General features: G+C 32.4%; 2 protein-coding genes across 3 annotated transcripts in view; both read right to left on the bottom strand.

The window, feature by feature from the left end:
• LOC108736729 (potassium voltage-gated channel subfamily H member 6) overlaps window positions 1-3,036 on the bottom strand; it is a 237,247-nt gene extending 234,211 nt beyond the window's left edge. Inside the window, exon 1 of the mRNA XM_025975105.1 lies at window positions 1,911-3,036. Coding sequence (XP_025830890.1) covers window positions 1,911-1,986 — 76 coding nt within the window. The 5' untranslated portion in view covers window positions 1,987-3,036. The remainder of the gene's footprint in view (window positions 1-1,910) is intronic.
• Window positions 3,037-4,064: 1,028 nt separating this feature from the next.
• On the bottom strand, window positions 4,065-27,671 carry LOC108736753. 2 transcript variants are annotated; one of them, XM_018469312.2, is made up of 2 exons: window positions 27,395-27,671; window positions 4,065-4,952 (listed from the first exon to the last, which is right to left on the bottom strand). In XM_018469312.2, exon 2 carries the CDS (start codon window positions 4,939-4,941, stop codon window positions 4,225-4,227), a length of 717 nt encoding a protein of 238 aa, XP_018324814.1. In that variant the 5' UTR covers window positions 4,942-4,952; window positions 27,395-27,671; the 3' UTR covers window positions 4,065-4,224. The 2 variants fall into 2 exon arrangements, with proteins under 2 accessions (XP_018324814.1, XP_018324813.1); XM_018469311.2 differs by lacking the exon at window positions 27,395-27,671 and adding an exon at window positions 7,755-7,914.
• Between the last annotated feature and the right edge of the window lie 236 nt (window positions 27,672-27,907).

Here is a 27,907-nt window from a genome sequence, read left to right as displayed (position 1 = left end):
GTCTACCTCTACCCCTCCTAACTTCCGTTTCTGCCTCTAATATGTCTCTGACTTGACCTTCATGCCTGAGAAGGTGTCCTACCAATAACCTACCTCACCAATTTTTTATTGACTTTCATAGATCTGTTCTCCTATTTTTTCTAATTCAACTTAATTTCTAACCTCTATCCGCGGTATCCTATCCTCATCATTCGCCTGTAACACCACATTTCAAACGCTTTTAACCTTTTCTTTTCCTCTACGTCCACCTTCCACAATTTCCACAATCTTTCTCGAATTTCTAGATTAACCGATCCTACAACCTGTTTTCATTGAAGATGACTCGACTCTACCCCATTCTCTACTGCTCCTTCCATCCTGAGTTATATGACTTCCTAGATACCAAAATTTCTTCTAATTTTTCGTCTCCTATCTTTATATTCGCCCTTGCTTTACCTTTTCTTCTCTTGCATACCAATCTTTCTGTTTTACTTTTATCTGTTTTGTAATTACCCTGTGTTAGAATATATTTCCAATAAGTTATCGTCTGTATGAAGAATACCGGTAATAAGAACAGTTTACAGTTGGTAACAGAAATGACATCTAGATTAAAAATTTGTCTCCGCGTAGCGAATTTACATATTATAAGAAGATTTGTTGGACGTCAGAGGATTATATATAATTCACTGCTGCACGATGACGTCATTTTATCCTACCTACTAGCGAAATGTTACTCAATTTCAAAGAGAACGAGAAGTTATTTTAAATAATTCAATTCCATGATTATATCAGCTTGATGTCATAATTATTAAGTTTGGTTACAATTGGAAAGGGATTAAACAGGACTTCTTAAAGGCTGTATTACAAAGGGATTATAAATGTAATTATTTATTGAAATAATTTTATACCAATATCTGCTACAACCCGGAAAATAGTTAAACTCTCCAGGAATAAAAAAATGGTTTTGACTTACGTCTCCATTATCTTAAGTGACTTCTCTAATTAATACAATTATAAGCAGAGAATTGTTACGATAGGGAATACGAATGTGTTCGGAAGTTCGGTTAGTACGGAATCTGTTCCCAGATGATGTACTATTTTTATTACCTTTTATGAATTGGTTTATTTGCTACGATTTCACGCCATAACCTATCAACCGATCATCAAAAAACATTCTACACGCATTGTCAGGGGTACAGAAAAGAACATAGGGTACCTGTTATCCAGAAAAAAATAGTGTTTCCGAGGGATAGAAAAATTAGTGTTTTATGTGATTTTTGACTCATATTTAAGACATTAACGCAAACGAAGCCGCAGTTAAACCTAATTTGAAATAATTTTTTCGATGTTTTATTTACCCACTACAAACTACCTCAAATTAATGAGAGAAAAAAAATTGTTGCTGTTGTCATACCCTCGCCGAGAATCGAACCCGGGACCTTTGGCGTTACACACCAATGTTCTATCACTAAACTACGAGAGGTGACAACAACAACCACGACCAACCGACCTACAAGGTTAACGATCCGTCGATTTTTATTAACTTATATTAAATATATGAAATCCTATGACATTGTTAGAACATTGGTGCGTAAATCCAAAGGTCCTAGGTTCGATTCCCGGTGGGGGTGTGACATCACCAACAATTTTTCCCTCATTAATTTGAGGTAGCGTGTAGTGGGTAAATAAAAAATCTGAAAAAATGATTTCAAATTAATATTGCATATTAATCCACTCTCAGGTAACTAACAATGTCATAGGATTTCATATATTTAACAGAAAAACTGTACCACTAGTTTCGACGTTCACATTTTAATACATATGATGATAATTAAAAAGGATTGAAGTACCCCCTGTTGCCTTCTATGTATTAAAATGTTTACAAAGATTAGCGTCACCTTTAAAAGCAAAACAAAATTAATACGACTTACTGTCAGTGTCAAACTTCCTTATGATTGTCTCGATCAAAGTAGTCCGTGGTGCGACGTGTCCTCTTCTCACGGGCATAATCACTTTACAGGACGAAATTACATAGAAGTATCTCTTACACTCATTGCACTGTTATTTTCCGAATAGAACTCGTATTATAAATAATAACGTGAAAAGCGTCAGTCGGTTGTACAGGTGAATAGTCTGTGCACTTTTATTTATCTTTTAATCGCGTTTCGAAGAGGAAATTAGTCAATTAGTAATATCGATAAATATTTTAACGTACGTACGTGGGACCTTTTTGCACTAAGTTAATTTTTTTGTCGTTGTTTGCACTTAATTTGTTAATAAATATACATACGTGTGTAGTTATTATTGTAATACCCGGCGGAGAAATATTTTAATTAATTAAAATAAAAAACGACACCAAAACTGTTTGAAACAAAATAGGTTATTATTGTTTTATTAAATGTTTGATTTATTGTTACTTATCGGCGATCCTTTAATTAAAAAGGAAACCTGCGATATTTTTGGATTCGGTTAATAATAATTTGTTGTAATAATATTAAGGGTTTACTTACGTATTAATGAAAAATGTAAACTCCTTTGATTTTTGGTTCGTTTGTTATTTATTAAAGCTATAAATATATTACGTGTGTGTGTCGCGAAATTGAATTTTATATCCGCTTTACGTTGTCGTATTTTCCCGTAGAAACTAGAATCGTTTACTGGAATACTCTCTACCTATAGGGCTTCAACCTTATAGTTTGGCGCATGTTTATTTCCTACGCTAAGGGTACAAATGCAAAATAAGGCATGTTAAGGCATTGTCAACTTTTATTTTTTCTTTTTTAATAACTTCAAAATTGCAGGATTTATTCTTTTCGTATTATTATTTATTACTAATTATGTACTAGCTGTTATTTTAAATATTTATTTGTTTTATTTATTGTTTCGTTAAACGCAAAGCTGCTTACGAAATCTCCCCGCACTCACACCATCATGGTACATGGTTCCACTTTCGCGCACGAAAAAATACCATTTATATCGACTTATCACAGCAAACTTGATATTTCGTATATTTTAAAACAAATGCTGGTGTAGTAACCATAGCTTACTGTCTTGCTCCGTTTTGAGTTAAAAATACACCCCTTTTCACTGGTGCGCGCGCACCAACTTTCGTCGCAGGAACTGACACAATTTTCATTCGCGCCGCGGTTCTCAATCCTGCAATCAATTTGAAAATTTTCATTACATATCTACTCTTCTATTTTAAAATGACGCCATTTCTACTTACAATATAAATTATAGTTACGACAAAAAATTATTCCTCGAAACTTTTGTCCTTTAATAATTAGGTGATGCGGCAGGATTAATTACAACTGAAAAGCTTTCGTTGAGAAATTTCTTTTGCAGGTAATACTCGACAACCGGAGTAGCGCTGATGTTCATTTGGTTGCCTACATATTTTTCCTGCAAAATCGGAAAATTTGTTGTTAGGCAACCAATGATATAGGCGGGAAATTTATATCTTTAAATAACCCCATCTACGTTCTCCCTCTCATAATTTATTCGATGTGTTTGCAAATATTGGTTACATTTTTAAAAAACAAGTAATTAATTCGTGTTTTAGCCAAAAATAATGCACGTGATGCATATCTGACCCACAAAACGCCAGAAGGCGTGACATTTTGGGTTTATATTTGTTACCTTCCTTCACATAATCTATTTGATGCGATGCTTCAATTTGGTCTGAATTTATTGCATTTTTTCTAAACATTTTAATACAAAACCGTGTTTACGCAAAATGTAAACCTGAATGAAGTTTTGATTAAATTTAATCTAAATAGAAACGTAAATTAAACGATAGAAAAAAGAAATAGCGTGTAATATATAGGATTCGTAGATATAGAGAAAGCTTTCGGCGATATTGAATGTTAAAGGATATTAAAAACACTTAAGGATGTAGAGATCACATTTAAGGGTTGGAAGAGTCATACATGTATAGTTTATAATAAACAGCAGCAAGTTTCATAGCAACTAATTTCAATATTTAATTCACTCACTGAAACCCACATTGAGACAATAAATATAGGTCGTTTATTTTGTTTATTTTTTTTATTATTGAAAAACAAAAGAAATAAAATGGTGTGATATAATATCAAAATATTTTATTTCAACTTATTTGTACAAAAACTTACAATTAAAAGATCAATAAATTCTACATCTAGCAGTCATATATTCGAGCTAATTACGAATGTAACATACCCTATAGAAAAAAACGTCCCCTAAACAGGAACTAATCGCAAGTCTAATCTACAACAGATTCATTGAGCTTAACGTTTTACTACTATCTAGTTTAGCTAATATTTTCTTTGGCCTTAGGATATCACACTTCTCGGATCGTTCATTTTTCTCACTTTTCTGCAAATAGTCCATCAAAATTCTTAAATAAATATATAACATTGCGTACAGACAGACGCATAGGAATGTGGGACCACCTGTCACAAACGCTCCCAAAACTATGCCAGCGCAAACGACGGCCTGCACGAAAACTACAAATACGGTAAAGTATACAGCAACAATAAATACATAACTTTTCATAAACAAAGCGGCAATATTAAGACGATATTTAACGTCTTGGGCAACCTTTCTTGTACCCAACCTGACGGCGTCTCTGTAGTATGCAAAACAAAGCAACGATACGTTTATGATATACAAAACAGATGGCGCGACGAGCTCTACTTTGGACTCCAGCATTCTATATGCCATCGAATTAAAAATTAAGTACTTTATGAAGAGGATGATTTTCTCCAGGTTAGCGTGAAGGACTGACTGAGACGTTTTGAGCCACGCCAGGATGGCCGGGAGAATGAAGTAGTTTTGCGAACAAATGTAGGCGTTGAATTTTATTATTTTTTCAATTGATGAACTGCGAACAAATCGGTCGCGTTTTTCATCCGAACCGGAAGTCATCTTTGATAGGGTTCTTGGGACCTTAAATATTTCTGAAGGAGTCAGAAGAGTTGACATACTGGAGTTATCTGAAAACAAAAGAAAAATAATTTATTGAATGAAGTTTTAATAATAATAATGATAATAATAGCAGTACTCGATAGTGTGAACCGAAAAAAAACAACAGTTTTAATTTGTTCACGATAACGAATGTTATATTTAACATGTAATAAACATTCATAATTAACAAAATATACAACATATGTACATTCAAATATAAAGTCCTATTGCATTATTAAGGATGTTTGGGAGGTATATCAAAATACTACGAGACAAATAAAAATTTGGAAGAACGTTCCTCATTTAATTCTAAAACTCCTGTAAAAATTACAAATCGATTCACTAAACCGTTAAAATGTTATTGAAATTTTAAAAAATTGTAATTTTACACGTCATTTCATAGAGATTCGTTAACCGAACAGATTAAATTTATTTTATTAACAGAAAAAAAGCTACCAGAAATTTCAAATTTTTATAATAACTAACTTGAACTCTGGAGAATCACTTCAGCGTAAGGTTATTCAAATTCACTAAATGGTTATCGAGGAAAAAATGAAAAATTAGCTGAAAATCTCGTTTTTACTTGATAATATAATGATAATATTTATAATTGTCTGAAATAAATGCAATTTTAAAGTTTTAATTATTATTTAAACATATTAAAAAGTTTTACGCTCATTATTAATAGAGATTGAAACTAAATATTTTTTTGTTTCGAAGTTGAAATCAAGGCATATTCACTGCCAAAAGTCAGTTAAAAATTTTCCATATTATTCGTTATTTCTTATTTTATTCAAAGTTTTTGGTCAAATTCCAAATTTTCTCTCAAACCGTATACTTTTTTTTAGTATAGATAGTATTTATTTACCTCATGATATGCTGCAAAACCTAATTAATCACGAATTTCTAATTTTATGTACTCTTGTCTCCGATTGTACCTCCCAAACATCTTTAAGGCACCAATAAATACATAAAACATTATCTAATAGAAATAGAAAGGGTATCTTCTACTTTAGGAACGACTTGAGAAAAGTTTAGGAAAATATTTTCATCTAAGTTTATATTTTTTATTTAAAGGATTAAAATAATATAGATAATAATTCATTTTCGCCCCGTTCATGTGCTAAGAAGTACTAAAATGATCTCGGGTTAAACTACCCCCACCGCCTCATTACCCTATTTACGTCACAGCAATTAGGAATACTATTTAAAATTAATTACAAAAGATTTTTTAATAATAAATAATGTATGGAAAAAACTTACAATATGTGTGGATGTATTTTAATCAACACTATAGTAACCTCTAATTTAAAAATATACTATCAGAAGTCAATAGTATATTATTAACTTAATTAATACGCACCATAAAGATTCAAATGAGCAAAAAAACCCGGAAACCTCTCTTAAAAACAAATTTTATCATATAACGTATGTACTACATAATTTTGTTTTTTCTTTATTAATTCGCTTAATTAAGCAGCATTTTAATCATTTATGTAGAACGATTTTATTAGCTACTTATATCTATTAGGTTGTTTGTAATAAAATAGATAGATACAAATTAGTTTAATTTTTATGTTGTATAACTTTCGGTGCTTTGGCTGTTTAACAAGTAAATAATTATTTTAATTTTAAACAATTTAACACTTTTTATTTGTTTTCTAGATATTTTTGTTGTATTATACACTCTTAAATCACAGTGCCTTTTTTACATTCTATTAACCTTACGTACGCGCTGTTCCACGTTTGTTTCCCATAATAGAAAACAATTCTTGACTTATTCTGATCGTAATATTTAAAAATGGAAATGTGCTGATTACATATTTGCTGCAAAATATTTGAGTAATGATAAGAAGGGTCTGTAATAAAACTTAATGATAAGCTAATACCTAATCTACCAATATACACGTTGAAGACGCGTGATATGTCATGCATCCATTAAATGTTAAAAAGTGGAATCTGTAAGAGTCGTTTTCTTTCTCAAATGATCAATATGTTCACGTCTTTTAAAGTTTTGACTACAGATTCTTAATAATATGTATTTATTTTTTCCAGTTTTCTTAAGATTTATCAATTTATTTTCATTAGTAAATGTTTCAGCTTCTTAGTTTCATCAAAACACGTGAAAATTGAGATTATTACAAGTTACCTAATAAGTTCTACTATTTCTACGGCAAATTCAGTCATTTACAACTGAAAATTGTTGTCATAAAAATTTAGGTTTCTCCCTGTAAGCGTTCGCCTAGTCATTCTGGTATTTTTCTTATTTCCTAGCCGTATTGGAATATTCCTATTAATCTTTTCAGATTGGTTGCGATGCATTTTATATATTTGCATAATGTACGACATTTTATTCCATTGCACTGAAACATTTGCTTAGCTATTCAAAAATAATAACTATTACAATATTGCTACACTTATTCAGCAAATACTTCTTAATTATGCTTGCTATAGTGATAGTGATACACTTTATTGGTCAATGAAATAAATTTAATTACAATATGAAACTGAATATTAATTATTTTAAACGTAATCGTAGGTGTATAGCTATATCTCTTTCTTATTTCTCTTCTCATCTTTCTAACGAAACAATAAAATGACCTACGAAAAAAAAAGAAAAAGAAAGCACAAATTTGGCATAATTTACACTTCCGCTAATACTAATATTCTAATGTTTCCTGTCAAAATTCATTTTTAAACATTTTTTTTTCGTAATTTAATTTTTGATTTTCGCCTACTTTTTCATCCAAAATGGCACACCCTTGTATAAATAAATCATTAAAACGACCAAACATACAATAAATAATAAATTGCTAATAATCTTTACTTACATTCACAAATTAACTCTCATTGTGGACACTTCTGTAGGGTACAAACGGCCGTATATAAAATATGAATGTAATTATTGTAACTAGTTGCATGGACGCAGTGAGTAATTCTACCGCCGCATTTACTGATACAACTGCAGATGGGCTGCAGAGCCGCAAATATTTAAGGTAACATGACAAAAAACAGTCGCCATTCGTTTTTGTTAATGACCTTCGGTTAATCAGGCGCTGGACATGCGAGTGGTGGAAAAACAAATGACCATTTCGGTTTATCATATCGTCATTCACGGTCAGTAGCGCAGCAAGATCCTAATGAACTCGAATCCTTATTTACAATCCTGGGATTTTGAATTTGGATAAACTTAAGTCAATTCTGGGATCTTTTTCTTTTCTGCTTGTAGAATTTTGTAATTTTCATTAAAAGTAGCTGCTGTCACGTGTAGGCAACCCACCTTACGTGAAGAAGGGTCTAAGAGGCCTATAATAGGTTGCCTAGATTGCGCGAGTAGCAAGACTAGTCCCTATAAACAGTTGCTGTGAGATCGGAAGAGCCTATAAATTTAGACCATTACTTAGCACCCTGGAGGACACCGGTTTGATCTGTCTGGTCCAAATTTTTCCGTGACTTTTTTGGATCATTTAGGGCAGGATTTCCTAAACTTATTTTTACTAAGACGCCCTTGGGAAGTTGTCATTTTATTTTTGCGACACTTCCTCTGGCCAAAAAGTACCTACCAATTGTAGTTCTAGCCTAAGTAATAAGTTATTGGAAAAACTCCAAATAACATTTAAATTTTATATTAAGAGTATTGGCACAAGTACTATGTCGTAAATGATAATAGAACCCTCAATGTTTCTAGTTTATGTGGATCGCCTCACGACATCTCTGGGATAATGTAGAGACGCTCGCTTAGGGAAACCCTAATTTAGGCAAATTCTACGGCAATAATATTCTTTAGATAATCATTCACTCTCTTCTGTCTTCACTTCGTCCATCTTATCATTCTCACCCCAACCACCATCTACCCTTTCCTAGTGGGAAGGTAGCAAAAAGGGAAAGCCAAAGGAGTATCCCTGCTTTTGAGGTCTGAACAAGCCTAAACCCAAGATAATAATAATATACCAAACAAGTACAGCAAATTAACACAATAAACTTTCTTGCATTATAATGGTAGGCGGCAAGGCATGCTCATTTTGTTAGTTGGTTATTTCATTATTATTGTTTGCAGAAAACACACTGGATTAAATTGTGATATTTGTTTAAAATATAGCTTCTTCTGTTTGATGATGGCAAGCAATGACACTGATGTTTTAGCCTCACATAATCTTATAGAAAAGGTTAGAAATGAAGAAGTACTAGAAAGAATGGGAGATCAGAGGACTCTACGGAAATCAATAAAAAAAAAGGCGAGATAGGTTGGTAGGACACCTTCTCAGACAAGAAGGTCTAGTCAAAGACATATTAGAGACAGAAATGGGAGTTACAGTCTATTTCAATTTGTTAGAATTGCGATCTTGAAGAAATCTGCGCGAAGATAGAAAGAATACACACTAGGCGTGAGTAAGACAGAAACAGTTGGAACAACTTGAACCGGCAGACCTCTCGATGGGCGGTCTTAGGAGATCGGCTGGAACTGTACAGTACTAGACGAAAATGCAATTTCTTAAAACAATATATATATATATATATATATATAGTTAGGTACGTATATATATATATATANCTTAAAACAAAAATGTATATAAATTAACAATAGAAAACAAAGCAAAAGTTTTATAGGTGTGTAGAACGTTAAGTAAATTCACTTGTTATTATTTTTGGCTAAATATGCTTTTAAATAAAGCATATTCTTAAATTGTAACGAGGCAGTTTGAATAATTTTGTAAATGGTACAGTACTTTTGTCTAGTTCTCGCTCGATGATCGGTGAAGAAATGAGCTCCGCAGACAAACATGATTGAATTTGGAATTATACTATTATACATCCTAATAAAGGAAAGGGGCATATCTCTAACTTCTTGAAACGAACAGTAGGAAGGGTAGAGGTAAATAGTTGAGGATGTGGGGTGTTCTAGTTTTAGGATAGGAAGGAGTAGAGGTGCCTCTCCAACCAGTCTTAGGACTGACGACCTTATGATAATGATGAATCTTACACGGATTAGAAAAACTTAATCGGAATACCGGTATCGTATCCACTAATCTCATCGAAACATGTCATGTATTCGCGCCGTCGGGGTTTGGAGTACTTCAAAAAGAATTTTTTTTAGATTTCACTGGAGCCTTAAGCGCTTCACTCCTCCGCTTCGTATCGTTTACTACGCCACTGTTATCATTATGCTAATTTGTAATTTCCACGGACGGTAACACATGGTTATGAAATGTGAATGCACAGATTGATAACAGCAATTTTACTGACTTAGTCTCTATGACTGGACTCGATGATTAAATAATTAGTTATCAAGAATTTTACCAACATAATAATTTTTAAACTGGCGCCACGCGCCATTTATACTTAACGGAATTAATAATAATTGGTACTTGGAGCATTTCGAATAAAAAGAAAAGGAAAATTTTTACGTTGATAAACAATTGTATAATTGCAACAATTTTAAAAAGAAATTTACTCCTTTTTATAATTGACTAGCTTTTATCCGCGGCTTCGCTCGCATTGATGTCCTAAAAACGTGTCAAATATCAGCGAAATTATAATAATTTGATAAATAATAAACAAAAAAAACAAACAAACACATTCCCATTTATAATATTGTGTATAATCAAACGCATATTAAAGCTGATACATTAAACTATGAATCAGTTGCTACAACAAACTAAAAGAATACGTCTACAATGATAAACAATATTAAGAAGAAAATACAGTCAAAACCGTTTACTACGACATCGTTTAGAACAACATACCGGTTATATTGACCAATATCATAGGTCCCGGCTGAATTGTGTTAGACCGCCTTATAAAAAAAATTGGTTTTTACAACATTGCTTATTACGACATATCGCTTTAAGCGACTACATGTAACTGATATTTTCGGAGAATTATATCTGTTAGAACGACCAGCTGTATTGTAAACATTGGAATAGGTAACAGTATCCACGTCTGGTACAGTAAATGACCATATTAAGATCGCAAAAGTTAACAAAAACGTGTCGAGTTAAAGGTTTATTGTAAATCTTAGAATAGCTACTACTGAAGCTCAGGTGTTTATTGATGTGGATAATTCTATTGCAATTTCTGCACCAGCTACGGAAGATGACATTGTTAAGAAGTTCAAGTGGAAAATGACGAACAGAAGAAACTGAAGAACAATTTACAAAAGCAACTTTGAACGATGGTCTTAATGCTATTACGAAAAATTATTCTTTTTAATGAACAGTTTCATGTGCAGGAAATAATGCCGATGCATTAATTAAAATTCAACAGGAACTATAGGGTGCGTACGCACGACAGAAGTGTTCCAGACAGACTAAAATTACAGATTTTATTAATATAGAAGAATGATAATTACAGTGGATTTCGTTTATTACGATCTCGGTTATAGCGACCATTGTGCTACAGCGACGTCATATGTAAGTCCCTTGGATTTAAAGCATACTTTGGTATAAAATTCATGTGGCTATAGCGACTTCGGATGTAACGCCGAGTTCGGGTGTAGCGACTGTTTTTAATGAATCATTTGTAACAAATCCCTAGCAATCCCATGCAGATATAGCGACCGGAGTCGCTAAAGACACAAAGAGCTTTCTTATCTTTTGTTTACATTTACACAAATAGTCAACAAGTGTGGTGACATTTACCGTTGTTTCTGATTAGCAACTGTGTTTAGTAAACTTTTGAATAAGTGTTACTTCCAGATGTAAATTTAATGTTAAAAAAAGCGAAAATTGTTTCAAAATTGAAAAACAGTGTGTAGTCTGTATCTCCTTTAACTTTGCCTGTAACGACTGCTGGATGTAACGACGAAATTACAGCGGTCCCTTCGTTGTCGTTATACCCGAAATCCACTGTATATGTACATAATGTCTTTTTATTATATGTTTTATGTGAAATAAATAAAATGTAGTTTTATTTTATACATGAATGTATTAATCACACATTCAATAATAGGTATTAGGTACTTAATAACAACGTCACCGGTTGTTACGACTATCGGTTTCTACGGCCAAATATGAGTATTCCCTTCGGTGTCGTTATAACAGATTTTGACTGTATATTATATTCAAATTGTAATGGTAAAGACGGACAACATTATTTTAAAATGCTAACCATCTAAATACACCGGTACATCTTAAAATTTAATTAATTCTTTCTGAAAGTATCTACATTGTATTTCCCCTTTTTAATTCTGTTGCTTAGGTACAAAACACATTTACCTTTGCCCTCGTCAACGCTGGGTATACTTGTTTTCGACTTAAATGTGATTTCTCGAAATATAAAAGTTACGAACAATAATAATTGTTTATGATTAATGCAGAAAGTGAACTATGCACCTACTTGTGTAGGATATCAAAATACGGTAAATCAAAAGCTATTTACATACACGAAAGTGATTCACTAAATATTATGAATGTAATTTTATCATTTGCATAAACAGCATTATGAAATTGTTCTAATTTTTCGTTTTAAAGGTAGATACCTATGTGCTTTTTATTCGCTCAAATTGTACTGTATCTTAAAGTATTTAAGGTGCAACTAAAAATAAAAGAGATAGCTACTAAAGCTGTGGAAAACATTTTTCCATGAGAGTAATCGTGAAGCGATTGCGTATCACTCAGCGATCAAGGATTATGTCTTGGGGTGTGTAGTAGCGCTTAATAACAGAGTCATGTGTAGTTCTTTCTCTGACTCGAGACGGAAAAGCTATAAATAACTTTTATAATGGGATAGGTACAAAGATGGAAAATGGTCCTTTCTCGGCCAATACGATACGATTCGAATCAGATGGAATCCACGTTAGGGTGGTATCATATATGTATATAGGGTTCATAGTATAACGCTTAAGAGTAGTGTATAGCATGAAAGATATAGAAAATACGACAAATGGCGCGGTAAACGCCATCTGTAGTAAAATGCTACATTTTAGGATTACGTATAGGTCAATTTAAATATATGGATATCTACTTGCTGAAACGAATCCCGGCGTAGCTAACCACTACGTGATAGGCACGTTACCGTAATCCAATAAGACAGCAGGTAAAAGATGGTCTGTGTTCTGTCGGAGCTATCTGGACGCGCTGATGAGAACCAAAATGATTGAAATCGCGATCCGCGTCTGGCAGTTTCGACAGAATACAGACCACTTCGAATTATACTATTCGATTAAGCGAACGTGCCTATCACGTTGAGGTTGGCTACGCCGGAATTCGTTTTCAACAAGTAGATATCCACACAAGTGGACCTTGTTGGAGCATACGTAATCCTAAAATGTAGCATTGTGCTACAGATGGCGTTTACTGCGCCATTTATAGTATTTTCTAAAATGCACTGTTAAGACAGCAGGTAAAAGTTGGTCTGTGTTCTGTCGAAGCTGTCTGCGACGCGCTGATGAGATCGAAAAAGATCGAAATCGCGACCCGCGTCTGGCAATTTCGACAGAATACAGACCACTTCGAATTGTTTTATTCGATGAAAGATATATGTATATTTCAGACAATTTTCGATTAATAAATAATGCATAAACAAATTATTGAATTGAGACAGTTCGTTAATCTTCTTTTATTAGAAATAATGTGTACACAAAAAATACAATAACCTTATCCGAAAAAACTACATTATCACCTTTATTAATCGGAAGTACATAAACAAAATTATTGTTATTATTGCCGTCTGGTGTCTGCTTCTATACGATGGCAGACAACAAATAATTAAATTGTAACATATGTACAATAACCTATAACCCGGCAAAGACCTTTTTATTTATTTAGCACTACTGAAAAATGAAATACGTCCCAATAATTTTGTGTCCAATATGTGCCGCTAGCAGTTTGAAAATGAAAACCTACTACTATTATATTCCACAACGAGCATCATAACCTAGAGATTTAGACCACAGATAATCTTTCACTCCAACTATTCCTAGGATTCTTTAAAGGATTCTGAACAGGGACTTCGTCCCTCCTTTTAGCAGTAATCCAGATTTCCATATCAGGTACATATTTAATTCTTATTTTTATCAAGTACTTAAACCGAAGGTTGGAGTTATCCTCGTTTCGAATCCTAATTAGGGCAACTGTAGTTAATTACACACATATCTAATAATTATTAACTTTCTTCGTGCATAAACGACTGGAATCACATACATTGTTTCTTCAGTGATGTCTATATCCATGTGAATGGTATACAGGGTGCTTCAAAAAAATGTATACACACTTTGAACTTCCATAGAAAATTTATTTACCGTTCTACAAAGTTAAATTTCAGGAAAATAGAAAGCTGAAAGTCCAATGTAAATGAAACGTAAATAACAAATGTTAATACTGTTCAAATTGGTGACCTACAGCATCAATACAATTCTGAGTACGAGTCACCACAGATTCTGTACATCGTATCAAAACGTGATACGTGAACCGGGATTTATGGGTAGCATCATTTGGTCGGATGAAGCCCAATTCAAACTTAATGGAACTGTCAATAGGCACAATTGTGTTTACTGGGGTGAAGAAAATCCTCACATTACAATTGAAAAAGCTGTAAATTTGCCTGGTGTAAATGTGTGGTGCGGTTTGTCTTCAAGGGGACTCATTGGACCTTTTCGATTTGAAGGCACTGTAACTGGTATTAATTACCTAACAATGCTTGCTGATTCCATATTTCCTGCCATTCGTGCATTATACGGTAATGATGATTTTTATTTTCAACAAGATGGTGTTCCGCCGCACTATCACAGGGACGTACGAGCTTACCTGGATCAAAATTTGTCGGGCCAGTGGATAGGACGCAGGGGGCCAATCGAGTTTCCAGCACGCTCTCCAGACCTTACACCACTGGATTTCTTCTTGTGGGGCACAGTAAAAGATGAGGTGTACAAACGTAAACCACGTAACCTAGACATTCTTTGGAATGAGATTCAAGCAGTGTGTAGAGAAATCTGATTGGACGTTTTGATACGATGTACAGAATCTGTGGTGACTCGTACTCAGAATTGTATTGATGCTGTCGGTCACCAATTTGAACAGTATTAACATTTGTTATTTATGTTTCATTTACATTGGACTTTCAGCTTTCTATTTTCCTGAAATTTAACTTTGTAGAACGGTAAATAAATTTTCTATGGAAGTTCAAAGTGTGTATACATTTTTTTGAAGCACCCTGCATATATGTGTACTTGTTGAAATATTATTGGACAACGCCTAAATGATCCATTTCCAAAAAACATTTTGTCTTAACTCAATAATCTTATTGGCAAACACTAAGATTATGTCTTCGGTCACACTGTCATAAAACGACAAATTCTTTGTATTTTTCTGGAAGAATAATTTCCTTGCTATACTTTGGCAGATTTTAAATCCCTAAAGAACTTTTTCGAGCGGGGTATAATTAATAAAATTGTTTTTTTTAACAGAATGGAATTTTGGAACAGTGATAACAAAATCCAGACATTTGTTGGTTACATTTTTCGGTATGGGACCATATTATTGGAGAGCTCTTTTCTTCGTATTAGAAATGTATAGTAGCACGGGGTATTACATAACGAAAACTCATTAATCGGCAATTTAATCTTCTTGGTACGAAATTAGAATAAAATTTGTCAAAACAGAGAATACACAGTTCACATAAAGCATCCGATTAAAAAAGGTGATTACTCTTGTAGATGAACTACGTATGATTAAAACATTTCTAATGACAAATAGGCTTAACGGTTTTTCTTTTATTTACACGACATACATTTTTTAAAGTGATTTTATCTGTAATGATGTTTGTTATTAATCTAAAAATAAATGTTAAAAAGGTTAATGCTTTGCGAAGGTTGCAACACAACCTGTGCTGCGCTCTACTTCACTGACAATGACATACGTAGGAATGTTCATAAATTCAATTTCAAAAAGTGATTTTTTTTAAGTTGCTCTATAGTTAATTTGACCACAAATTAAACATATTATTAGATTCTTTGGGAAATTTTAGAACATATACTTTTTTTCGTTTTTAATCCAATATGTAGGTAACTAACAATTAAAAATTACATTAAAATCGACCAGTTGGTGTTAGAAGAACAATTATTTGTTAGCAATTAATCGCCACTAATGTAAGATCTTAATAAACTGATTGTATGGCGTCCATATGCAAAATTTTCAGAATTTTTTATATATTATTTTTTTATTGGTTTAACTATGGATTACAGTAACTAGTTGAATCATAAAACAGCGAATCCTTAATGACTCATTTACATAACCACAAGCAGCTGTCACCATGTGTGGGCCTACTTTCTCGAAAAAATGCATTTTTTTTAGCAGTAAACTCATATAAAAATAGAAGTATTTAGGCGGTAGACTTACTGTTTATAAATTTCTGTAGGTGAATCTATAAGGTCTAATAGGTGTTAAATTCTAAACACAAAAATACAAATAAAAATAGCACTACAATACATATATGTTTATTCATGAGTACCTAAAAATATTTTTTCGAATTTTTCATTACTTCGTTGTTTATTGTTGTTTCTAGGAATAGCTTGTTTATATTTACGCATTGGTGTACATAATAGGTTAATTTCTAACGCGTGTAGCTAATCAATTTCTCTTGACAAGATAACAAAAACACCCAAAGTTTTCATGCCTTTAAAGGTAATTACAACAATAAATGCTGATGTGCTATTTATAACTTTATGGTTTAATTGTTGATGTATTACACTACATCATACACCAAAAACGCAGGTAGGTAAATAATATTACAAAACGGACGGATGACGGATGACCTTTTGGTTTTGTAAGTTGTAAGATACCTACAGTATCTTTTTGGGTCTTTAAATCAGCCTCCTCTGTCACACTACATTTGTAAACACAAGACTACAAAGTGAATGCATGGCGGGAATGCGTGCATTTGACCTAGAATCAGCTGCTGAAGGTCTGAAGGCGCTTTTGTTCGTTTATAATCGTTTACCCAAAATAAATCCATACACAAGACAAGACAGGGAGCACGTAGCGCGATACGAAGCACGCCTAGATCACGTGAACACCAAATTTTGTTTTCTTCACATCCTCTGGCACCTTTTTGTTAGAAGTGTTTGAAACTAACTACGCATTTCATAAATAGAGTAATGAGCATGAAGTATGATAATGGTGATAGGTACAAGTATTTTACAGTTTTTTACGTTTTTCATAATGTAGATAATAAATCTATTAATTTTGAAGTTATAGGCGTATTATAAAATGCTACAGTTTTAAGAGTGTAATAGGCATTAACTGATACCTATCACAAGTTTCCTGATATTAAAAAAAAATTATTTAGATTTCGTCAGTAATTAATGTGTATAGTATGTGGCGTGGTCCTTCGAGCCGGATGTATATAATTCAATTTTATGATTCTATATTTAAGAAAAAAAACCTATGTTATAGGTAGATCATACAATCTCATAACAGATGGGTTAACATTTAAATGGGATTGTTTTGAGGAATACAAAAATTTATCTAAATATTATAAAAAAATGGGCTCTCTAACTGATAGTTCAGAGATGGATTTTTATAAATTAAGTTTTGAGTAAAAGACCAATTCAAGTTTTTTCCACGACCAGCTGTACATAATCATTATAAGATCGTCAGTCTTAAGACTGGTTGCACACGTGCCTCCACCCTTTCCTATTTTGAAATAATCTTCGCATTTAATTTCCTTAAATTTAGAACAACCCACATACTTAACTGTATGAAGTATGATAAAGGTGATAGGTACACGTATTTTACATTTTTTTACGTTTTTCCGAAGGGCAGATAGGTACCGAATCTACTAATTTTGAAGTTATTGGCTCTCGTTAGCACATCATATAAGCGTGTTATAAAATGCTATAGTTTTAAGAGTGTAGTAGGCATTAACTGATTACGATATAAGTATCTGTCACCAGTTTCCTGATATTAAAAATTTTGTCAGTCATTAATAAGTACTGTGGCGTGGTCCTTCGAGCCGGATGTATATAATTCAATTTTATGATTCTATATTTAAGAAAAAAAACCTATGTTATGGGTAGATCTTACAATCTCATAACAGATGGGTTAACATTTAAATGGGATTGTTTTGAGGAATACAAAAATTGATCTAAATATTGTAAAAAAATGCGCTCTCTAACTGATAGTTCAGAGATGGATTTTCAGAAATTAAGTTTTGAGCGAAAGAACAATCCAAGTTTTTTCCACGACAAGCTGTACATCATCATCATAAGGTCGTCAGTTTTATAAGACTGGTTGCACACGCACTTCCACTCATTCTTATCTTGAGCTAGTCTTCGCATTTCCCTTAAACTACGCCGGAAGGTAGGGCGGAAGGCCGTCTTAAGCCTGCTTTCAGGAATCGTGGGAATGGGTGGGTGGTGGTTCGGGTGAGAAAGTTGAGACGGACAAAATGAAGACAGAAGAGAATGAAAGATTATCTGTGGAATATTACTGCCCCAGCATTTGCCTAAGTGATCCAAGGAAACCACAGAAAAACTTGGACCAAGGCAGCCGGACCCGGAATCGAACCGGCGTCCTCCCGAATGCTAAGCAATGGTCTAAACCTCTAGGATAGGCCATGTCTCTCGGTCTTAAACTAGAACAACCCACATCCTTAACTGTTTGCGAACAGTAATCTAATCTAGGTCTACCTCTACCTCTCCTAACTCCCGTTTCTGCCTCTAATATGTCTCTGACTAAACCTTCATGCCTGAGAAGGTGCCCTACCAACCTATCTCGCCTATTTCTTATCGACTTCCATAGATCCTCTATTCTATTCTTTCTAATACCTCTTCATTTCTAACCTTCTCTATCCACAGTATCCTCATCATTCGCCTGTAAAACCATATTTATTTATCGATTTCGATAAATGTATAATTTTCTGACAAAGAACAACTTATAACCCCTTTAATTAGTAGGCTTTATAAAACGAAACGAAAGCGCTTTAAAAAGTTAAATAAAATTTAGTAACTAATTATATATCTACGGCAAAGGACTAACCACCCGAAATAATTATAAAGTTACTATTAAAAACCGTTCGAGCATTTAAACGGTTTGCAGTTAAATCACAAATATCTATTATTTAAATAATCGCTTGTTAAGCGAAGCTTATTTTTTAAATATAAACTTCTGCGAGATAATTACTTATTAATAAATAATTAATGCTATTGTTAGGGAAATAACAATCAATTAATGTATGCACATATCTGTGAATTATTTTTATTAAATCTCCTGCAGAGTGAGTTTTATCGGCTTATATTAAGAATAAATATTTCAGGATCAGAGGTTTTATTGATCAATAAACAGACGCATCGTAAATACTATAAGTGATTGTTTAGCAGTTTTGTAATATTGTTCTTGACATCAATAACCAACGAGTTAATTATCCTGATTTTTTTCGTTCAATTGGAATCCTCTAAAAATTGGAAATACGTAATAAAATAATGCCAAGAGTTATCAAGCGTATCACAGTTTGTATCAACAGAAAATTTTAAGGAAAAAATAATAGGAAATTATTAAAAATAGTTCAAGTTATCGATCAGTAATTAATCGTAACCATTAGACATAGATTCAACTTATTTGTGCACTAATCAATAAGCTATTGGTTGTCTCGATATTGCAAATCAATTCTCATACAAACTAGGAGAGAAAGGCTCTTCTTTTACAAAAATGACGCCCTTTTAGAGGTCGGGGCGTAATCGCAGGACTAAGGATCGAACTTGACAAAGGATCGAATCTGTCAAATAAACGAAAGGTTTTTAACAATTTTTCATACAAAAGATCGTGCATTTTCGGCCCGATTATCTTCCATAAACCATCAGAAAATGCAAGATTGTGTATAAAATCGTTAAAAACTTATCATCCAACAAGTTCGATAATTCGTCCTTTTACTACTCGACGACCAACGCTGTGACCATCATCTTCCTTTCTCAAAAATGAGTCGGGAATTTGTGTCACTATCTCCATCAAGTCTAATAGGAAAAATACACGAAAAGCCTTATACTCTATAAAATTTACAAGTAAACAATTTTTATCGAATTAATAGAAGAAATTGGTACAAGTTTCTAAAGGTCAAGTACATTTTGGAATTAATAATCATAAATTGAATCAAATACCAGCAGGACCGCAACTGGCAGATGTCAACAACAATTTTCTGTACATAATAGACAAACACGACTGTTCACGTTAAATATGCGTGTTCACAACGGAAAATTTTGTTCTTCCGCGACGTATTATTTAATTAATTGTATGGTCACTCTAATAATACAATCACAACATTAGAGAAAGCTTTTTAATCCGTATCTAATCGTAAGTGTACCATGCTCAAATCACAATGGTGATTAAGTCCTACATCTAATGTTTATGGAAAAGCAACGAACTTCTCATTAGATAACGACGGTGCAATTAATTAATTTAATAATTACAGTTCGGACGTTCAAAATTGGCATAGTCCACAATAAAATTGTCGCAGTTACTTCCTTCTTTTAACTTACTAACTAGACTAGAGCAATTGCTGACAAAACGCCTACTTTTACACACGACAAACGTTGTAGAATAGTAGAGAATATCGTAAACATAGAAAAGAGATGTCAGGTAGGAATTGCAGCGGACACTAACAAATAAAAAGGAATAACATTACAACGTTTAATGTGTAACCGAAAGAGATGCAAATTTAACTTTGAATGTATGCCAAATGATAAGACCTTGCTTGAGATTGAGGTTTCTTTTGGTTCTCGTGATATTGGGTAACAGTAAAGGTGTTAGCATTTGTGTACACTTTGGCAATATGTTATTATTAAAGTAATTGTAACAATTTCGTTTCTGTTTCAATTAAAATTCAGTAATTACCTATGTAAATTAATTGCTGGAGCTCACAAATGGCTTAGCTTTTTTTGACCGCTAAAAACCAAAACGAATTTAAATAATTTTTATGTAGGTACTACAATCAAATAAATGCAAAACAATTTAACTTTCAATGTATGTAGGCTACCTATGTGGTGTATAGCATCTTTTAGTGGTCACTAGCACTTGTTTAAGGGTGCATATCACTTGTTTATTGTGGATCTATAGATGTCAATTGTCTGTAGTTATTCCATGCCTAGCACATGTACCAATTTGTGGTATCAAACTACGCACTGTTTTCGTAGAATTTTTAGAGGAATCACTTTCTCAAATCCTAATTATTCTATTATCGCTTTGAACAAGTACATAATCAATTTTTTTTTTTATAACATTTACTGCCAATGCAAATTTTGGAATGCCTAAAGGATTCTACAAATATTTTTGTTCATATGTATGTATGAAAGGTCCGGTTGTAAATTAAATGACCGAAAATGTTAAACACAGCTGAAGTTCTGTCAACATTAGCTCGTGTAAGTTTATTTTTAGTCAACTTCGTCCTTGTCTTCTTTTTTTTTTTAGTTTTGTTTTGGTCCACTCTCGCACTCGTCGGAATCCCGTTAATTGGCAATGTGTCAGCTTTATGTTTCATACCTTGCCTATATACACATTGTTATTGGTTGTAAGACAGAGAGACATATGTATATTCATGCGTATAATTTGATATTTCCTCAGAACGTGAAAATTATTTAAAACGTAGGATGTTATTCTTTTTCTTTTTTTGTAAATGTTGCGAAAAAATATTCTGTATAGGTCGTTGAACCATCAGAATATAACTGCAACATGTTATACATTTGTACCAACATAATTCTTCTGCTTTTAGAGCAAAGTCAGCACCTGTTAGTGTTTAGGTGTTGTAGACGTACAGAACTTCTGAAAAATTAGATGTTTCTGTGTATCAAGTGTGAATTCAAAGTCAGAAAGGGTTAAAAGTGAAACTTCTTATGAGACCCAAAATTTTATAGCTTGAGGAGAGTGAAATGCTTGAATGTAAACATGCCTAGCAGAGGATGATACCAGAGCCGAACTCAGAAAATATATTTCCAGGGTTTGGGAAGGGGCATGAGTTAGTTAGTTCCTATAGTTATTACAATTTCTGGTAGGTACATAAAAAATTGAGTCTTCAGTAGGACAGGATTGTTAGTAAAAAGAAAGAATATTGCAAATAGATAAATACTGACTGATATGAGACGCCTACACACAAAAAAAATAGAGGCGATTGAGGGAAAAAAACTAACTATTAGATAGGGGTGAACGCAGAATTGAACTTGGCAAAAATAAATTTAGAATAATATTTAAATTAAAAAAAAAACTATATGTTAAATGGAAGATTTCAAATTCATACAACTCATCGATTTCTAGTCATATCTACTCTCATTAAATGGTACTAAATCGATCGAAACAATGGTCTCTTTGACGTATAATTGGTAGGTAATAGGTTCAAGTTGGTGTAATCTCCTAACCATTTACATACCAAATTGTGCGAGTGTCAATTAGCGAGTGTTAAAAGATTTGAATTATTTCATGTTGTCAAGTGTTTTGTTTATATAATTTATGATTTACATTATCGTATAATTGGCTAAGACTGACTCTGAGGTTCTTAACAGTAAATCGTTGGTTATGTCGATGGATTGGTGGATTCAACTTTCAGCCTGCATTCCTTGAGTATTTTCTCTACATTCAATTAATTATCAGTTATACATCACAGAGAGCAAAATGTTTCTACAGATATGGTATCATTTAACCATTAATTAATGTGATTAGAAAGATAGAACAACTTTAGGGTAATATACGTAGGGGTATGCATAGATTAGCAGATGATATATAGCATCTGGCAAGGAAAACTTAGAGAGCTTTAAATAAAATGGAAGCGGTATTGACAAAGCAGTATTGCGTGAAAATAAAACACAAAAATTTTAGTATGCAAGGGAAGAAGAAGTAGGGAAACAGGGAATATAAAGATAGGAAAGATATCTAGGTGAGATAACTCAGAAGCAGCAGATATAGCGCAAAGTGGATCATAGCCTTTAACAAAAGAAGTAACATCTGTGCTAACGAACGGTTTATTTTATTAATTACAAAAAAGATTGTTAAAGGTGTATGACTGTACGGGTGCGAAACATAGACATTGGTGGTGAGGATACCGTCGATGGAGAAGGTTAGAAGTGAAGAGATATTAGAAAGAATAGGAGAACAGAGGACTCTATGGAAGTTAATAAGAAATAGGCGAGGTAGGTTGGTAGGACACCTTCTCGGACATGAAGGTCTAGTTAGAGACTTAGATTAGATTGCTGTTCATGAATAGTTAAGGATGTGGAATGTTCTAATTTTAGGGAAATGCGAAGATTAGCTCAGGATAAGAAGGAGTAGAAGTGCGTGTCCAACCAGTCTTAGAACCGACAATCTTATGATAATGATTACAAACAAATGACGTATATTGTTTTAAAATCGCCCATTCAAGTAATCTATCTGTCACCCTCTGCATTAAAATAAGAACTGGACACGACAAGATTTAAAAATTGATTTGGTATTATAGTTAGAATTGATTCTTTGTTGCTGCTGGTTTTATTATATCTATTTTAACAAAGCCAAATAATTTCCATTGTCATCTATTGTAGGTAAATAATAAGTGTGATAGTCTAATAACGTTGCATGTCGTTTAATAAATTGGTTTTGATTTGAACCTAATGCTTCTTCATTCGTTTAACATTAAATTGTTGCTTACGTTCGGACATATCTACGATATAACTTTTTGACGTCAAACACGTGGTAATTATAATACTTTCTTCATAAAAAAATTTAAAATTTATTGCACTTGTTATTTTACAACAAAAACCTGCATATTTTGATTTAATAGCAGGTTCGATATTGCTCAGTAATCGTTTTGTAATGCAGAAGTTGATTCTTCCATCAGCATTATTGCCAATTTTAATGTCAACGACATTTACTTTTTCATTCCTTACAAATTATTACGTAAACTCCTTGAAATATTTTGCCTATGTATTCAACATATCGAAACTCATTTCCCGTTATTGCCAAATTAAATTTTACCGGTTCGATATTGCAATCAATTTGTTCAGCAAAATAAAATTTCACTTACTAATTAGTTTCAAGTACACCCGCAAAGCTGTGTTTAAAAATTTGAAAAGTATATTATAATATTTTTATTTAATCAACATACTTTCCACGTGTAAAACAAAATTTCAAATAATCTGTAAATTGAATTAATATACAATAAATACACCAAACGGAAATGCTTAAAGAAATTGGAGATAAATAATGCTGTTGAATTAATTTATTACGAAATTTCCTTTTAATCAATTCTCCATTTCTTATTGTAATGATGTCGTTATTAAGATTATGTTCTTAAAGTACTTTTCAGATAAAATGATGCAAGTTACTACAAAGTATATACAAATTGTATGTACACATATTTCGTATAGTTCACAGTTCATTTACAATTTCATGATTTCTACTTTTCCAAAAATAAATAAGTAAGTGATGCAATACTTATAAGAATTAATAATTAATAATATAAATTTAGCTACCTCATTTATAATTATGAAGGGAAATCTATTCTAGTTCAAGAGTTAAGCTGCCCAAAGTTCAATTTTTTGCCAATTTGAAATAGCAAATTCTAAGACTTTCAAACCAGAAAACAAAACTTACAAATTTTTGTCAATCCTTGACTGAAATAATTAGATATCCTGTCAATATTCAGTTGCAACAGTGAACTACAAAATCATTCTACCTTAAAAACCTTCTTGAAGGAAAACTATCTTCAAAGTCACAAACATCTTCAGAAGAATTTCGAGATAATTTTTGGAAATTGTTGTCAAAGAATAATTTTCCTGCAATAACGAAATCTGACCTTTTTAAATTTTGTCTAGTTATAGATCAACTGAGAGTAAAACAAGAGTAAAGAAAAATGAATTAATTTATTTTGTGATTAACTATTGCATACTAATAACGAATGAAAATACTGGATCCTTCTTGTTTAGTTATAAGGACTTTATGTTGCATTTTGTATACGTACACATCTACTTATTAGGTAGTTAACAAGATAGAATGTAATGATACTAGCACATAGCCTGTTTGGCAGGTATCGGTTTTAGTTTTCTTTTTTCTGGTATTTCCTACAAGCGTCTTTTTCTCTTTTCTATTACTAGTAAGAAACGAAGAATATTGGACGACTGAATAGATAGAGAGAGCAGCAGTCAGGTAGAACAATTCGATCAGAATAGCAATTTTACAAAAATTTACTGATCTAAGCATGTCCTTCGAGAAATTTTACCACAAAGATGGAATTACAGTCGCTACGACGAAGTAAGAGATGTTGTGGCCAAAGACTTTTCTATTATGACATTATTTGATGATGACACATGATTGATCACGTTACACAGTACAATTTCTGTTTAAATTTTCATCAACTCTTCGAACAAAATTTAGGGTTACCAATTAAAAATTTTAAAAAATACGAATAAGTATAGTGACTACAGTTTGTGTGACATTCCATAAGATTGCCAGTAAAGGAATATAAAAATTTTATTTTTCCTAAAAATTGAAAAATCCGGAGATAATTTTTTTATAAACTGGAATCCGAAGAAAACTTAATTTTTCTGTAGTTCCCTTATTAAAACTAGAGAGTTAGTAACCCTAATTAAATTTAAAATCAATCTTCAATCCGGTACCTTTTAATTCTCACAGTTTCCCAACTGCTTTCCACGAGATACCCCCTTGCTATCATAAAGTAGACAATTTAAACGGATTAATTAATGTGAAAACACATTTCTATAGATTTTACACTGACTTACTTTAATTATTTTTGTTTCAATTGTAAAATGTATTTTATGGTTTTCAAATACATTTTGAGTTCACATACCACTGTCAAGTATGTACGCTGTATAGGTATTTTACCTTGACTCGCTTTTTACATTTTTCCACGTGGAAGATACATTTTTATAAACAACAAACAAATAAAAAACTGATAGGCAAAATTGCGCGCATTAATTTGTTAAAAAGTACAGTTGAAAATAAACGTTCTATTGACAAACCAAAAATTTATCAGACACTATCAGTAGACAGACATGCAGCTCGTCAGGTATTTAAAAAAAATACACTTACATATCATCAACCTCAGTTGTTTACATGCAACTACAGGTAATGTAACGGTAACAATGTACAATGAAACATTACTAATTTTGTACTTTCTAAGAAATAAAGTTAAAATTTATTGTTTTTAAATTCGTAACGCATAAATACTGCTGTACGTTCGTATTAATGAATTAAAAACAAATTGAAATTAATTCTACTTCTACGGCATAAATATATGTCCTTAATATGTAACTAATGGCAACGGTTTTATTAGAAGACATTGAGGAAAGGATTGACGTCATTTGAAACGAACCGTTATCTGTTATGATCAACAATGGTTTCTGACCGTCATTTGTTTATTACTTTTATTTAAAAAACTATTTCATTTTGATAATGATACTTGCGAAATATTATAGGTAAATTATTTTATTCCACCTTTTACTTTTCTAATTACGTAGATTTTGTCATTATCGTAATCACTTAACCGATAAAATGGAAAGTCATGCAGAAAGAAGTGCCTACTAGATAGTTATATAATATTTACCTGTGACAAATACCAACGTAAGAAGATATAAATTAGAAGTTTTGCATTTGCTGTTTAATAGACACTAAAATATTATAGAAATTCGATTTTTGTTTTGTGAAAAGTATTGAGAAACAGCAGATTTAAAATATTTTAGGTATTAGCATCCTAGCAGTCAAAACCATTAATTAAAAATGGGAAATTCTTTTAAATTGCTTCAGGAATGTATCGTTTCATTGTTGGTATTTCTAAAATCTAAATAATTACTTGATTAGGCACTTTAGCAATCAGATAATACATAGGTATAGGTACTTATATTGAATAAAACTGAAGTGTCATCATTAATTTTAAAATAATTGCTTTTTTTGAGCTCATATAGTTATTTGTTTACACCGCTTACCTATTTACCTGATTAATTCAATTTTTTTTTACTGTCGCTTTGTACTGGTTAATTTTCGGAACTGCTGAGTTAATTCAGTTTTCATCATTTTTCTTTTTATAATATTATTTACTTAAAAATAAGTATAGGGTGTGGATATTTAAATATCTCCTAACACAGGATATAAATATCAAAAGTTTATTTCGTCTTTAAGAAGACACTGAAGTAAATATTAAGTTTCTAAGGTAGGGTCGATAGGCATCATTAACCCCGATAACGTAACGCCTTCTGCGAGAACCTACAATCTAAAAATCAATACTGTAATCTCATTTGAAGAAGTCCTCACGTAATGACGCATTTTCATTAGGTGCATTTTTTTAAATATGTAGGAAACTGTCTATAACTACAAATATATATTTGCCAAAAGCAATCATGAGTCCTGTCCTTTAAAAAGCTTTACCTAAAAGATATGTGAGGTATTTACCTTCACCTTGCTTCGCCCATCAGGCTGAATAAATCAATAAGCACTACATTAAATTATCTATAGATTGCCAAAATAAAATTCAAACTGTGCTAAATAAATAAATTAAACTTGGTACTCACATTACAAGTATGCGAAGCTGTGAAAATCTGGGCCTCTCGATTTTGATGATCAAATACCCAAATACTGCGGTATTTTCGTCAAAATATCCAAATAAATGTTCTTTAGTTATCACGAACTGCTAAATCAGCTGAAGGTTCTGTTACGTTCAAGTCGTAGAAGACAATATTCTTGTGACAGAAGTGAGTAACACTATTTTCCATATTACGATCAAGTCAACCACGTCGACTAAAGTAACACTGACTCAATGTTTGGCTTTGCTTTTGCTTTAGCTTTGGCTGGGAGTTCGAGAATTACACACAAACATACATACGTACAAGCCGGAACAACAGTGTTTCGTTCTATAGGTAGGGGAATATAATTCAGCTCGGTTGGCCTCAAGGTGGACGGATTTTTAAGCATAGGAATGGAAAATGTATCGATTTTGGAAAAACTGAAAAATATCTACTGATTTTCCTCATCAAAGTCGTACATTAAACTCAAATGTAAGTGGAAACAAAATAAATATGAGCAAA

This window comes from Agrilus planipennis, unplaced genomic scaffold, assembly GCF_000699045.2.
Source record: "Agrilus planipennis isolate EAB-ADULT unplaced genomic scaffold, Apla_2.0 scaffold103, whole genome shotgun sequence".
Taxonomy (NCBI): domain Eukaryota; kingdom Metazoa; phylum Arthropoda; class Insecta; order Coleoptera; family Buprestidae; genus Agrilus; species Agrilus planipennis.
Note: the sequence above shows the minus strand (reverse complement) of the source record. Positions and strands in the feature narration are given on the sequence as shown.